Source organism: Capricornis sumatraensis, chromosome 21 (genome assembly GCF_032405125.1).
Source record: "Capricornis sumatraensis isolate serow.1 chromosome 21, serow.2, whole genome shotgun sequence".
NCBI lineage: Eukaryota > Metazoa > Chordata > Mammalia > Artiodactyla > Bovidae > Capricornis > Capricornis sumatraensis.
In genome coordinates, this window is record NC_091089.1 from 35,696,502 (window position 1) to 35,712,728 (window position 16,227).

At 45.8% G+C, this 16,227-nt stretch overlaps 1 protein-coding gene across 1 annotated transcript in view; it reads left to right on the plus strand.

Moving 5' to 3' along the window:
* Window positions 1-16,227, plus strand: part of ANKRD29 (ankyrin repeat domain 29) — a 49,227-nt gene that overhangs the window by 18,531 nt on the left and 14,469 nt on the right. The window contains exons 5-7 of the mRNA XM_068993657.1: window positions 2,599-2,697; window positions 5,911-6,009; window positions 15,988-16,086. Of these exons, the coding sequence (XP_068849758.1) occupies window positions 2,599-2,697; window positions 5,911-6,009; window positions 15,988-16,086 (297 nt within the window). The remainder of the gene's footprint in view (window positions 1-2,598; window positions 2,698-5,910; window positions 6,010-15,987; window positions 16,087-16,227) is intronic.

Genomic DNA, 16,227 nt, shown 5'->3' on the forward strand with positions numbered 1-16,227 from the left:
ATTCCAGTTCATATGGTTGGGTGAGGAATTATGATTCTTCCTCAAAGAAGTCATTAATTCTTCACATTTGACATGTGAATAAGAAAACTGAGGCTGCAGAAAGATCAGTTTGTCTTCACAATATGGTTTTTCATGATAATATTTTGTAGCAGAAGAATTTGAACTGTCACATTTTTATAATTGAAAACTTCTGTCTAGCCCAGTCATAAAAGATTCTTGAAAATTTGCCCTAGTTGGAAACTTTTAGGTTTTCTTAATTCATTGTATGTGATATGTTGATATCAAGGGAGTTTCCAATGGGGTTTTTTTCCTGTTTAAACACTATGAAGTAGATCTGAATTTCAGAAAGGGTTTCTGTCTTTTCTAAAACTTGCAGTCAAATTGTGTACATGCCCCTAGTCATGCTGAGTATAATGCACAGTAATCCAAAACACATGTGTTCATAGTTTTTATGTTAATTATCATTTAATTTTTAATTATAAAAGTGACACAACTAAAAATAAAATGTGGAAGTTCTACAGATCTCAGGCTCAACTCTGAACTAAGTCAAATGGTTGTGTGTGACCAGATGCTTCATTCTTCCTGGGTAACAAGTTAGGGCTGGCCTTTGTACATGAGCCAGACTGTGCTACCTTGGAAACCCATGGAACACAGGCCCGGCACGAGCAACTCCATGTTATTTCCATTAGGACAGCTGCAGGTGGCCAAGAGCTTTCTCTGGGAAGAAGACAGTGTTGGGAAGCTTTGGGTTTTAATACAGTCCTGTCATCCAAAATTGACTTTGTGTCAACAACTGTTCTCATTGTAATTAAACTTGTGTGCGTGCTAAGTTGTTTCAGTTGAGTCTGACTCCTGCAACCCCATGGGTGGAAATTAACCAATTTCTTGATGCCTAGCCACCCCACGCCCCGACCATCTCCACTGACCTCAGCCTTCTAATCTCTCTCCTTCATTCCCTACCCTTCAAAATGCCCCTCTTTCCCACCACTCACTGAAGCCTTACTCAGCCGCGTGCATCCTCCAGCATCTTGCAGCTATAGCAGTGTTTCTCCAAGGGAGCCCTGCCCCCTGGCACCTGCACCTCACAGTCACCTCTCATGACTGGTCAAAAGCCTGTATCTGGGCCTCACTCCAGATCTACTGAATCTGAGGGTGTGGCTCCAAGGGTAGGCATTTTGAATAAACACTCTGTGCCCAAGTTTAGGACCTGCAATGTCTTACATTTATGATTTGTATTTCAAAACCAGATTCCACATTCTTGCATTATTTATAATTAGCTCAAATGTCCAAATACCCATTCATAGAGCCAAACAAACAACATAGCAATCCTAGATGGAGAAAGAAAAAACCTCAGCCCAGCACCTGAGAAAAACCATTAAGGGCTTCAGCTGACCACAGACTCTTGAGTCAGTAGTGTGATGTGGTTGGCGTCAAAGCAAATTCTAATTTAGACGCAGAGATAAAAGCAAGAGTTGATGGAACCAAGGAATGTCCCGTCAGACCTCGTCTACTTTGCAGTGCTCTGTTGAGTCCTAGCATCTGCGTTTTAAGAGGTTTGGGCAGATTGGCACATGTTCAAAGGAAAATGCAAAGTAGGAGCATGTGAAGCATATGGAATATGCTGTAGTTATCCCTGCTCTAAGCGCATGTATATCTCGTCCAAGAAGGCAGGGGCCCAGAGAGCGACTCCCTAAATACACCTTATTCTCAGAGGCCTATAACTGGGCAGACCCACAGGAGGAAGCTAGTTACCATTCTGGTAATTCCAAGACACAACTTGTTGGTACAGTCTTTCCGTTCTTTTTTTCCTTTACTGAGAGACAAAGAGATAATTCTGCATTTGACATGAGAAATTTCTAAATTAATTATAATAACTTAGTCAAATATCTTTAATGTGTCTCGAGCAAGTCACCCGAGTATACACCATAGTGATGTCCTTAAGACAAACTCTAGGGATTTCCCTGGTGGACCAGTGGCTAAGACTCCACACTCCCAATGCAGGGAATCCAGGTTCAATTCCTGGTCAAGGAACTAGATCCCACATGCTGGAACTAAAAGAGTTCTGCTGCTGCTGCTGCTGCTGCTGCTAAGTTGCTTCAGTCATGTCTGACTCTGTGCGACCCCATAGATGGCAGCCCACCAGGCTTCCCTGTCCCTGGGATTCTCCAGGCAAGAACTCTGGAGTGGGTTGCCATTTCCTTCTCCAGTGCACGAAAGTGAAAAGAAAAAGTGAAGTCGCTCAGTCGTGTCCGACTCTTCACGACTCCATGGACTGCAGCCCACCAGGCTCCTCCATCCATGGGCGTTTCCAGGCAAGAGTACTGGAGTGGGGTGCCATTGCCTTCTCCGAAGAGTTCTAGTGCCACACTAAAAAGATATTGCATGCCATAACTAAGACCCAGAGCAGTCAAAACAAAACAAAAGATAAACTCTGTCACGATTATAAAGAAAAAAGTAAAAGAGATCGAAGACGAAAAGTCAGTTTGTTATTATATATGGGAAATGCTTTTCCAAAATTCTCACCACGCAAAGAGCATATGCCTGGTAAGGTTTGTGCCTGCCCTGTTTCTAATGCGTTCATTCTTTGTGTGACCACAGGATGGAGGCACTGCCCTCCTGGCCGCCAGTCAGTATGGGCACATGCAGGTGGTGGAGACCTTGCTGAAGCATGGAGCCAACATCCACGACCAGCTCTATGTGAGTGTGTTTCAAGGGGGCTTCCGGGGGACACTTGCTCATTGCCTCAGCACATATAGCATCACAGTCTAAATTCTGATGCTGGAGGTGGCATCTGAGCCGTCAAGGAAATAAGAGAGTTAACTGGGTGAGCCTTTTCTGTGTAGAAATCACATCATCTTTATTTATCTTTGCTCTCTCGTACATATGAAGTATTTCACATACCTACACAATTAAGATCTTCAAAAATCATGTGATACATATTTTATTTATAACAAGCCCAGCATATGGACTTGCTGAAAACCAAAAGAAACTCTCCTATTGTAGAGTTATTTGGGAGGAAGAACACACAAAAAAAGGAAAAATCAAGTTGTTTGGAAGAGAAGTGAGGCTGGATGGAGGAAGATCTCTGAAATACGTGCATGCCATTGACCTTGAAAGGCATCCACTGCCAGCGTGGGTCTGTTTGCACTTATTGCCAGTGTGGGTCTGTTTGCAGCTAATTGGCAATTAGCACATTACCCAAGTACTCTTAATGGTCACTGTAATTCTGTAGAATTTATGGCAAATGTTATTCTGGTTTTGGAGAGATGAAGTGACTGGGCAGTCTCATGGTGAGGACTGCAAGAATCCCTGCTTCCATTTCTCTAGGAGCTGTTTTTGAGGCTATGATACCACCAGACATGAACCCTGTGCCTAGGAGTACTAGACTTTCGTAGACCTGTAATGAGATGTGGGGTGTGAACTTTTCCATTTGAACACCCTTTCCAGAGTCTACACGGAACCTCTGACAGATCACAGGCCTCTTTGAAGTGTAGTGGAACTAGCCTTAGCCTTGGCACTTCAAAACCTGCTCCCACTCTTGGAGCCGATAGCATTCCTGGTACCATGACTGAGCTACTTGACCGTGGTCTGAAAGAGTGATTCTCAACTCTGGCTGTACAGGAGAACCACCCAGGAAGCATTGAAAAATTTCACTTTCTGGGTCCACCCAGGCTTTCCCAGTGGCTCACTGATAAAGAATTCACCTGCAGTGTAGGAGATGAAGTCGATGCGGGTTTGATTCCTGGGTTGAGAAGATTCTCTGGAGGAAGGCATGGCAGCCCACTCCAGTATTCTTGGCTGGAGAATCCCACGGACAGAGGAGCTTGGCAGGCTACAGTTCATAGGGTCGCAAAGAGTCAGACATGACTGAAGCGACCTAGTACATAGCACAGCATAGAATTTAACTATTGGATAACATTCTTCCATAACGCTCATTGAGGCGGCACTTAATTTAGAAATGTAGAGTTTCTAAACTCTTCTGTGATAGGGTAACCTAAAAATTCCATGCTCCAGAACTTCCATTTTATGTTTAGACTTTTACACTTACCTGAACAGTCCAAAATAAATGTTTCCATTAACAACAGTTGAAATACGGGGCCAGGGAGGTGGCATCAATGATTCCTGAAAGCTTCTAGGAACAGAACTGTGTAATGCACGGTAAAAAAAAAAAAAAATCCAATGAATGCAGGGAAGATCCATTTTGGAAAATTTGTAAGAGTTAGCACTTCTATGTCACGGAAGCCTTTCTGTGGCAACACAGTAAGGAACAGCTGAAAATTGTATCCCCGTATCAAACATCTGCTTTAAAATCTGTCCAGGCTGATTAATTTCCTAATGATTGGGGGGCGGGGGGTGGGTGGTCTGACTGCTGACAGCCAGTGGAAAGCCAGCACCCTCTACCTGGTTGGACTTGCAAGGAAGCTGCTTTGAGCGTGTGGTTAGTGTTCTGACGGGAGGGGTGGTGATTAGCTGGGAGAACTAGTTTTCCACTGTGCATCTGAAAGTAACGAGGCTCGCCCTGTCCTGTGGGTGCTGTCTGTGTGGAGAGGGCACCTGGCAGGAGGCATACTCTGGATGGACCAATGTAGTTGCTGAAATTAACCAATGGTGCATCTTCAAGAAAAAAACACCCAAGAGATGTAGACACCCAGTTAAAAAGAGAACTGAAGAAGTTGGTAACAAGCAGTTACTTTGGGTTTTCGTGCAGGACTGCTTAGTTGTGTGTATAGGTATTGTTGGAGTCTGCCAACCTGGCAGGGAGAAAGTTCATGGACGTTCTTACGAGGGTGCGTGTTCTGAAAGCATCTTGTGTTTTAAAGCATAGAGAAACTGAAAGTCTGGAGAACAGATAAGGCAATACAAAAGAGAAAGCAGTAGGGAATATCTAATTAAAAGGCTGGGGCTTCCCTGGTGGCGCAGTGGTAAAGAATCAGCTTGCCAATGCAGAAGACGTTTGATCCCTGGGTCTGGAAAATCCCCCGGAGAAGGAAATGGCAACCCACTTCAGTGTTCTTGCCATGATAATCCCATGGACAGAGGAGCCTGGGTCGGGTACAGTCCATGGTGTCCCAAAGAATCGGACACACCTGAGTGACTGAACAGCAACAAACAAAAATTAAAAGGATACTGTTCATACCCAATTCGTAAAAGCATGCAAAATAGATTTGGGGGATTTGGTTGTTTTTTTTGTTTTTAGTTAACATGTGTTTGTGTGTGTGTGTGTGGTGTTTTTAGAGTTTTAATGTTCTTAAAAGTGTTTTTAATGTTCTGATGTGCTTTCTAGAGCACAGGCTCAATAGTTGTGGTGCACGGGCGTAGCTGCCCCAAGGTATGTGGGATCTTCCCAAATCAGGAATCAAACCTGTGTCTCCTGGGTTGGCAGGCGAATTCTTTACCACTGAGCCACCAGGGAAACCCTTTGTTTTTGTTTTGTAAATGAACAACTTAGCTCTTAGTGACAAAAGGATTGCAATGGAAAATTCTATTAAGTGTGTATTTTTTTTTTATCCTAAATAAAAGAGAGTGGACTCTGAGATCACGCAACAAAAGCAGAAGACAGCTAATGAGAAAGCTGTGTGGACAGAGGAAAAATGATGACTCTTTGGAAAACCAGGGTTATGGAACTAGATATATCATAAGCTCTATGACCAAGATTTTATAGCGTGAACAGTCATTGCATATGTTGTAACTCATCCTTATACAGCTGTCTGTTTTAAACTTTACCTTTCCACCTGACTTGGTGTGACGTTTTAGAACTAGTCTTCAAAGAATAAAATACCATGCATATTAAAAAGGGAAAAGGGAGGGGTGGAAGTGGAAACTTGTATTAAACATAGGTATCAGTATTATAAGATCGAATTTCTTTTAAAATAAATAATTTCTTAACACTTTACATTTGCTAACTTTCAGGATGGAGCCACTGCACTCTTCCTAGCAGCCCAAGGGGGTTACTTGGATGTGATTCGATTATTGCTGTCTTCAGGCGCAAAGGTCAACCAGCCGAGGCAGGTAATGTTTGCGCGTGCGCATGCGTGAGGGGCGGTGGGCAGGGTGGGCTTGCAGTCCTGCAGTAGCACCTGCCTAAGATAACCAGTCAGATCCGGGTCTCTGAAGCCTTTTTGCCTCTGGATGAAAGTTCATCCTTGATCAAGCTTTCTCCTGTTCTTTGCTTTGGGCTCACCTGAAAGCCTGTGAAATCAGGCTGACATCACCATTCAGTATGTTTGGTGTCTGAGGTCAAGTACATACTCTGCCACCTCCTGATCAAGTAAATGATGTCAGTGCACTGAGGTCAGGAGAGCAGGCTAGACTGGGACGTAGGTAAGTTGAGGCGGGTCAGGTAGACTTGCCCTTGCTCAGCCCCTCTGCTGATATGCTGACTTATCTCTTCCCCACCACTTCTTGTGCTGAGCCAAAGGTGTTCTTAGTGGGTTCTGTAGTTTCGTCTCTCAGATTACAGCACTGTTGACACTTCATTTACCAAAAGCCAAGATGTCATCTGGAGAATCAATTAACTGATACTTAAAGAAAGGACCACAAGGTAACTAACCCAGGGCTTCCCTGGCGGCTCAGCGGTAAAGAATCTGCCTATAGTGCAGGAGCCACAGGAGACACAGGTTCGATCCCTAGGTGGGGAAGATCCCCTGGAGGAGGGCATGGCAACCCACTCCAGTACTCTCACTTGGAGACTCCCCACAGACAGGAGCCTGGTGGGCTACAGTCCATAGGGTCACAGGGTCGGACATGGCTGAAGTGACTTAGCACACATGCATGCACGAGGTCACGTTTATGAATGGTTAAGAACCATCCAAATGTAAGGCTTTATGATTAGCCTCTCTTCTATCAGAACTATTTCTTCATTTGTTTTTAATGAAACATTTCAGATTAAGGTAACCTTACTTTTAAAGGTAGTTTTCTAGGGAAAAGGGCAAGCTGCTAACTTGCCAGGAAATTACACATAGGCAGATTTCCACTGTGATGTGGCCCTGATATGGGAAGGCCTGTTTGCTCATCAGTGAGTAGCCATGGGAACCTTGGGGCTTCCCTGGTGGTTCAATGGTAAAGAAACTGCCTGCCAATGCAGGAGACATGGGTTTGATCCCTAGATAGGGAAGATCCCCTGGAGAAGGAAATGGCAACCCACTCCAGTGTTCTTGCCCAGAGAATCCCATGGACAGAGGAGCCTGGTAAGTTACAGTCCATGGGGTCACAGAGAGTTGGACACAACTTAGTGACTAAACACCAACAACAACAAATGTAAAATGAGTTGTGTGATGATATGAAAACCAGGAAGTGACAGAGTAACCCAGCTGTGCCATGGTAACCACAACACACCGCTGCTGTTTTTCATTCCTCAGGAATGAGGAGAACCTGGGCGAAGTGCGTGACCCAGCCTGGGAATGGGAGGACCCCACCCTTGGGTCAAGGGTCAAGTGACATGCTTTCCCAACCACTACATCTAATGCATCTGTTTGGAATTGTGAGCATCCGGCTCTGAAAAGATTGTTATTTAGGGAGAGGTGTTTTATAAAATAAGAATCACCATGGCAGTGGGGGGGCCTGTGGGAAGCGATGAAATTTTTCCTTTCTATAGAGTGTGGTAACCCCCATGTACCCTCAAACCGAAATCTTTTTATTGCCTTCCCACAAGTTTATAGTTAAAGGTTATCTACCCAGGTCAGACTAGTCCAAATTCTGTCTTCTCTGAAAGAGTAAACTCTGCATATTTAATTCCATTTCAAGAAACAAGAAGTGTCAGAAATACAGAAAAAGTACTATCAACCTCAGCTGACTTTGATGAAAGTTATAAAGAGGTTAGGGCTTCCCAGGGGGCTCAGATGGTAAAGAATCCACCTGCAGTGCGGGAGACACAGGTTCAGTCCCTGGGTCGGGAAGATCCCTGGGAAAAGGGAATGGCAACTCCAGTATTCCTGCCTGGGAAATACCATGGACAGAGGAGCCCGGCAGGCTACAGTCCATGGGGCTGCAAAGAGTCGGACTAACACTTTCACTTCACTTCCATGAAGAAGTTAAAAAATATCTGATTGAAAGTTTCCATTAAAATGGCCTGCACATGGTAGACATTTACACAGATAGGACATTTGGAAGCCAATATTTTATTCTGAAATCTCAGCTGACACATTGAATCATTGTCTGAATATTCTTGAGTTTACAAAATAAGGACAAGGATATTTGCCTAGTTTAATTTCTTAAAATTTTTAGGTAAATCTGATTTCTAATTTTTGTTTCACCGTCCCATGAAGTCCTGACATTGTATGATAAACTCTGCCAGGATGTGAACAGAGCTGCACTGAAATTATTCAGCTAATATTTGATCTGAGCTGCAGGGAATCCAAATGGTAGTAGGCAAGACTTTTCCTTGTAATTCTATCACTGAAGAACTCACTGAAAATCCTTTTAGTACTCTTATAACTCTTGTGAGAGCTGCTGCTGCTGCTGCTGCTGCTAAGTCGCTTCAGTCGTGTCCAACTCTGTGTGACCCCAGAGATAGCAGCCCACCAGGCTCCCCTGTCCCTGGGATTCTCGAGGCAAGGAGTCATTAATCATAAAGCAAGTCATAGGCAGGTTCAGGAAAGACTAAATTCTTTTCTTCTGTCTTTTTTTTTTTTTTAATTTTTTTTATCCCTAGAAAGAACTTGAAAAACTCCCCTTTTAAGCTGTCCTAAATAAAGAGGTCAACAGTCACAGACATATGTGAACTCCACTGTCATTTAAAACCTCATTTTCAGTTCTGTCTATGCGTCCTCACCAAGCAGAGTTGATTTGACGCAGACATTTTTAATCAGTAGCTGAGATGGCTAATTAGTGTGTTTTTCCACCAACAAAGAGTTTCTCAGGTGGTGCCAGCAGTAAAGAACTCGCCTGCCAATGCAAGAAACATGAGTTCCATCCCTGGGTCTGGAAGATCCCCTGGAGAAGAGAATAGCTACCCACTCCAGTATTCTTGCCTGGAAAATTCCATGGACAGAGGAGCCTGGCAGGCTGCACAACATGGGGTTTCAAAGAGTTAGACACGACTGAAATGATTTAGCACGCCTACCAATATACTTTTCCCATCTCAATTCACACAGCCTATTAAAATGATGCTTTTATGGAGTGGCGAAGGTCGGGGTCTATACGTGGAGATGAGGTTGGCCTGTCATCAGCTCATCTCTATCTAGTTCTCTTAATGTGCTAGTCAGCGTTTCTTTGAAGCCTGACCAAAAGATCATCTCATACAGTGCCTTTTCTAATAGAAGCCTTGGTTTGGACTTGTATCCATGCAATCCAAGAGAGATGCTGGGACCCAGATTGGATTGGACCCAGATCCTTTCTCCTGGCTTGTAAGCTTGGAGGGCGACCCCAAGGTGGGCACTGGGCAACGTGGAGTCATCAGATGGGTATGGTGTCCTGAGGGCTCTGAGGTGGGAGCTGACAGCAATAGGGAGACCCACCTGCTTGCATGTCCTCTGTTCTCAGAAAAGCTGTGTTAACCACCAGAGGACAGCCTATGGCATGGACAGAGTTCCCACAAGGCCTGGAAGGCAGTGCATGGTGATCAGTGACTGGGAACTGGAACCAGGTTCTGATGTAGGGCCCAGGCTCCTGGGCAGGACACCAGTCCCAGGAGCATTCTAGGAGCCAGACCCGGACCTCAAGGCTGGGACCAGGGGTGGGGAAAGTGAGCAGCTTGGTGGTTATGGGAATATGGACAAGGAAATGAAACATAGTTTCAGTTTTGCTTAGTAACTGTGTGACCTCCAGCAAATTTGCTTACTCTCCCTGAATCTCATTTTTTAAAACTGGAAAATCATGATCATAATGGTATCTTCCCTTTGGAAGTACTGTGAGCATTAAAAAAAATAATCCCTGCAAAACTTCCTGCAGTGGCCAGTATATACCAAGGGCTTAGTGAATGTTAGGTTTTGCTGTTTTCATTCCTAGTCCATCCAGGCCTTCCTGCCTCCCTGGAACAGAAAACCCATCAGAAATCAAGGCTGTTCTTTTTCTCTCGTCAGCCAAGCAGTGTCTGTCATCTCAAAGTCCTTTCTTGCCTCTCTCTCTTGCTCCCCACTCCTTTTTATTTTGATCGGCTTCCTCTGTCCACTTATTTTGTATGTGGTCCCCAAGTTTCCAGGTCAGATTCCCAAACTCTTGGGGTAGCCATGTCACTGAAGCTCATCCCTGCTCCCTAGGCCATGGCTGGCCTGCCCATCCTTGGTCTGATCACCTGTGGCTGGGAGAATGGGTCACAGTGTGGACAGTGCAAGTATCAGGTAACACGGTCTCTAGACTCGCTTGCTGGACCAGGGACACAGGATAGAAGGACACAGTACTGAGAAATGGCTCCAGGTCAGCGCTCCAGGGCTGGTAGAAAAGTTGTCTCCATATTGAACCCCCCTGTGTTACTGATAAGGTAATCTCTTGCATGTGTGCATGCTAAGTCGCTTAGTCGTGTCCGACTCTTTGCTATCCTATGGACTAGAGCCCGCCAGGCTCTTCTGTCCACGGAATTCTCCAAGCAAGAATACTGGAGTGGGTTGCCCTGCCCTCCTCCAGGGGATCTTTGAGACCCAGGGATCAAACTAGCGTCTCTTACATCTCCTGCATTGGCAGGCAGGTACTTTACCACTGGCGCCACCTGGGAACCCCTGCTGCTGCTGCTGCTAAGTCGCTTCAGTCGTGTCCGACTCTGTGCGACCCCATAGACGGCAGCCCACCGGGCTCCCCCATCCCTGGGGTTCTCCAGGCAAGAACACTGGAGTGGGTTGCCATTTCCTTCTCCAATGCATGAAAATGAAAAGTGAAAGTGAAGTTGCTCAGTCATGTCCGACTCTTAGCGACCCCATGGACAGCAGCCCACCAGGCTCCTCCGTCCGTGGGATTTTCCAGGCAAGAGTACTGGAGTGGGGTGCCATTGCCTTCTCCAAAGCAAAGAGCTAGTGCTGCTTCATATACTTATTGCCATGTCTTCCTAGGTGGCTCACTGGTAAAAGATCCACCTGGCAGTGCAAGAAGTGCAGGTTTGATTCCTGAGTTGGGAAGATCCCAAGAGGAGGGCATGGCAACCCACTCCGGTATTCTTGCCGGGAAAATCCCATGGACAGAGGAGTCTGGCAGGCTATAGTCCATGGGGTTACAAAGAACTGGGCACAGCTGAGCACACATGAATGCACATGGGAGAGAATGGCTTTCATTCTTTTTTCTAAATCATCTTTAGGAGCCTAAACAGACCGAATAAAATTTAGTCTCTAATACAAGTCATGTCATCTACCCCCATCTCATGCTGAGACCTCTGTATAAAAATAGAGGATACTTGAAAATATTATCTGAACTGGAATGAGGGAATGGCAGAGCTGGAACGAACTGCAAAAGTCCCCTATTTAACCATACATCGGGTATAGAAGCTGTTTGGTGATCAGCCACTGTCAAACCCCTCCAGGCATGGGGATCTCATTACTACTTCATCAGCTTATTTAATCTTTAACCAGCCCACCTTATCATTCCTTTTTTGCACTGAGCCAGTGGTATCACTTGGTATGCAAAATAAGTCTAAACTGTTTTCTACTTGACATGCACAAATAGTAAATGACAGCTGTCATGATCCCCATGAATCCCATCTTCAAGCTAAATATTCTTTTTCTTTTTCTACCTGCTGGTGAAGTTGTAACTTCTACTTCACAAAAGTTTCTTTGATTTAATATACTTTGACTGTATGTTTTTGTCAAGAAGTAATTTAAAACTTATATAAATATTTTCAGATGTTTTTCCTACTCCTTTTCTCCCGAAAACTCTATTAAAAAGCACTAAACTGACCTGATTGCCATCAGTTTTATTACATTCATTGTCACAATGAAGATTCTAATAGAAGAAAAATATATGAAAAAACAAAGATTGTGGTGTAGAGGAGAGGAAAACCTGTCCTCTTCACAGACTAGATAATCAGCTGATAAATAATTGAATCACATTCAGTTTCCTGGGTTCAAAAATCAGCTTTGGTGATAACATAAGTGGGAAGGACATCCAAAAAAGGGCATATATGTATGATATAGCTGATTCACTTTGGTGTAGAGTAGAAACTAATACAACATTCTAAAGCAACTATACTTCAATAAAAATTGATTTTAAAAAAAAGCCAAAAATAAAAATCAGCTCTGGAGAGGTGAGCACCAGTAAGGAAATACATAGCTTTCTCCCAAATCTCATTTTCTCAATCAGTCCTACCTGCTCAGTCAGTTTTCACTTAGGGTAACTAGGAGAATCAACTTAAAGTACATGGAATGCTATGTAAACAAAAGTTCAAATTAACTTACTGTTTTTCATGATAAATAATATTCAGGTCTGGTTACCATTTTCTAAGCATCTGTTGGCCACTCCTTGTGCTGAGCACGTTTCTGTATGCTTTCTCCTTCCCAAATATCTCTGAAGCTAATGTTTTTGCAGAAGGCTGATGAGGCTCAGAGGAGTTTGTTTAAGTTCTCTCAACCAGGAAGTGGTGACTTCTTTTTCCACCTACCATGACTATTGCAATTAAGGTGACAACATTTGAGTGTTAGCATCACTGTTATGATGTTAATAGTTGTTGCTAATAAAGCACCTCTCAGCACTTTTCCACGTATTAGTATCAATTAATGTGTGTATGCTAAGTTGCTTCAGTTGAGTCCAGCTCTTTGCGACCCAGTCCACCGTGCTCCTCTCTGTCCATGGGATTCTCCAGGCAAGAATACTGGAGTAGGTTGCCATGCCCTCCTCCAGGAGGGGATCTTCCAGACCCAGGGATTGAACTTGGGTCTCCTGCATTGCAGCCTGATTCTTTACTTTTTGAGCCACGAGGGAAGCCCCATGTTATTAACAGAGTTTAACTAAAAACAACTAAGCCCTTGAAAAGCTTAGTTGGGAACTAAGGGAACAGCGCGCTGGCTTTCTTTCCTAGCCTGGCCTCTGGTGGCCATAACGGCAAAGAGCAGATGAACCCAGAGCTGGCTGCATTAGCACCTGGGGAAATCTTTGGTGGAGCCCAGACTGTCCTGTCTCCTGGGGCCCCACCCATTTCCCCTGAGCTGTAGCCAACTGACTTTCCCACCCAGCCTGAGCCAGCCACGCCTATCCACGCCACTGTGACTGTAAATGTTCTTCCTTCTACGTAGAAGACCATTTTCCTTCTTTCCCCCCGGGCAAAATTCTAGTCCTCTCTGGAGACCCAGCTCATACCACCCCATCTGAGAAGCTGACCCTGTCTCCCCCATACAGTAAGAGGGTCCCTCTCCAGGTTCATCCTGGGCATTTTGTCTGTACTTTATTGTGGCCCTGCAATCATACTGATATTTCCAGGTCTCTTCTCCACTAGGCTGCATTCCTTTGAGAACTGAGATCAGATCTTGTTTTTAGTATTCCTCTCGAGACTTAGAAGATGCTTAATAATTGTTGGGTGTTTGAATGAGCGAACAAAAGATTGGTTGAATCCTGAATTGGGAGAATCAAATTAAACAATGAGTGCAGAAGTGCTTTGTAAACTCAAAGTACAGATGAAGGTATTATTTATATTGCTAATGATAAAGAATATACAGTGATGTCTCTGATGGTCCAATGGTTAGAACTTTGCCTTGCAATACAGGGGGTGTGGGTTCAATCCCTGGTTGGGAAGCTAAGATTCCACAGCCTCATGGTCAAAAAACCAAAACATAAAACAGAAACAATATTGTAACAAATTCAATAAAGACTTTAAAAGTGGTGGTGGTTTAGTCGCTTTAGTCCCTAAGTCATGTCCTACTCTTACAACCCCATGGACTACAGCCCGCCATGGGATTTTCCTGGAGTGCATTGCCATTTCCTTCTCCAGGGGATCTTCCCAACCCAGGGATTGAACCCAAGTCTCACATTGCAGGCAGATTCTTTACCCACTGAGCCACGAGGGAAAGCCCGTGGTCCATATTAAGAAAAAAAAAAATCTTAAGAAAAAAGAGTATTCAGATTCAGGGATATGTCTAAGAGGCCCTTGTAGAGCATAAAGTAGGTCAGGATGTCTCCAGCCTTCTTCCATCCTTTGTTCTAGCACCTCTTCCCTGTATCTCCCCCAAGACAGTGGTGTCAGTGTCCTCTGACCCCCCTCAGCACTACCAGATCCTTCTATACTCCTGGTTTGCCATCACCCACCACCCTGCTTAAAGACCTTGGTCCTCTGTCCATTTCAGGACAGCAGTGGCCAGTGACCCTGTGGCTGCTGCAGGCGGTACCCTGGAGCTGAAATGATATCCTCCAACAGAAAGTGAAACTCTAGACTCTATACCTGATTCATCTTGCTCTTCAGCCCGCAGCCCCAATGATGAGTAATTTAGTCTGATGTGACTAAAGCCATCTCTTTGGGTTCCATTACCTTAATTACATCTGAGGTTAAGGTTGGTCAGTTCCCGGTTCTCCCTCCTTCTGCCCATCTCTCCAAGTGACCCAGGCTCTCAGAGGTCAGAGTATCACTGTGGTGTTGGGGTGGGGGTGGAGATACTCTTGTCTGCTTCCTCTTGTCCAGCTCCCTAGCCTCCAAGCTTCTTGTGCTGGTCCCCTGAAGGGGCAACTGGTCTACCAGACACAGGTCCTGCCATCACCTATGCTCTTGACATTCTGTAGCCTTGTCTCCCCGACCCAGACTCACTCCAGGCTGCTGTTCAGCCAGCACTTCTGATGTCCCGCAGGCAGCCTGGGACTCCTGGGTGGGTGTGACCAGGGGTATTGGGGACCATGTCCAGCATTGGTCCAGACAGCTCCCATAACCATTTCTCTTCTACCCGTGAGGCACCAGCCAAGTGCAGAGCTCCTCTAAGGGGCCTGCAGTGTTCCTGGGTTTCATCTCAAGAACAGGAGAAAGTCCTTTCCCATCTGGAATTCGCCATAACTGATCTGAGTGTTTCTGGCACCTGAACTTACCAACAGAGATTCAACCCAGAGCTGGTGGAAAACACAGACACTCGTGACCCCGCTTCCCCACTCCCTCTCTAGTGAGTCCTTCCTGGCACTAGCAGAGTTTTCTAGTTTGCTTTCTGACCAGCAGGAACCACCCTCTTTCCTGTCAAACCCTTTGCTGTCTCTGATGCTTCACTTTTTCTTCTCTGGAGCAACACACCTCAGTTTCATGACCCCAGTGTTCACAGGGAAAAAAGAATCACAGGGAAAATAACACTCAGGAAGTGTTACCCAAACCATCACTCTGCTGTAGCTGGGCAGTGTTGCAGCAACCCCCAGAAGACACAGCATCACATCCTGCATAAAATTATAGTCCCTGGAAACCACGAGGTGATGGTGGGGCATTCCAAACACAGGAAAAGAGTGGGAGCAATGTCTTTAGCTTTCTGACACTCAGACGGGCCTCGGAGGAAACCACCCCCTCTTCTGTGAGAATGAGGGGCCGTCACGAAACACAATGTGTGTGTGAACCCTCCAGTAAAGCAAAGAGGTAGAGTTCGGGGGAAATAAGGACAGGCTGGCTTCTCCTTCGGCTTCCCAGGTGGCTCAGTGGTAGAGAACCCACCTGCCAGGATGCAGGGAGCCACAGGAGACGCGGGTTTGATCCCTGGGTCAGGAAGATACCCTGGAGGAGGGCATGGCAACCCACACCAGTATTCTTGCCTGGAGAATCCCGTGGACAGAGGAGCCTGGTGGGCTACAGTCCACAGAGTCGCAAAGAGTTGGACGGGACTGAAGCGACTTAGCACAGCATGCATAGTTTCTCTTCCCCGGGGCTATCAAATTTCGTTCTGCCTGGTGTAAATGCAACTCGGCCGCTTCCCACGCGTCTTCCCTGGAGCCCTGCACACCCTTGATTTTTGAGAAGCCAGAATCTGAATGTTGGCAATTTCCCAAGTGGTCCAGGCACTGCCAAATGCCAGTCTCGGTAGGTGGGTAGAATCGCCCTCGTTGTGTGTGGTCGGGAGCCCTGCCCGGCCCCTAATCACTTTCCGCATCCACCCCAGCCCGCCCCGTGTCCTCTCCCCGCAGGACGGGACAGCACCGCTGTGGATCGCCTCTCAGATGGGCCACAGCGAGGTGGTGCGGGTGATGTTGCTGCGCGGGGCCGAGCGCGATGCCGCCCGCCACGTGAGTGCGGGGACCACCACGCGGGAGGGTGGGGAGGCCTCCCATCGAAGCGTTGACCCCCGAGCCCAGACGTGCGGAGAATAAAGACGCAGCTTCATTTTGTCTCTAATTCACCAGGGTTTCCTCCCAACCTCCTCCTGC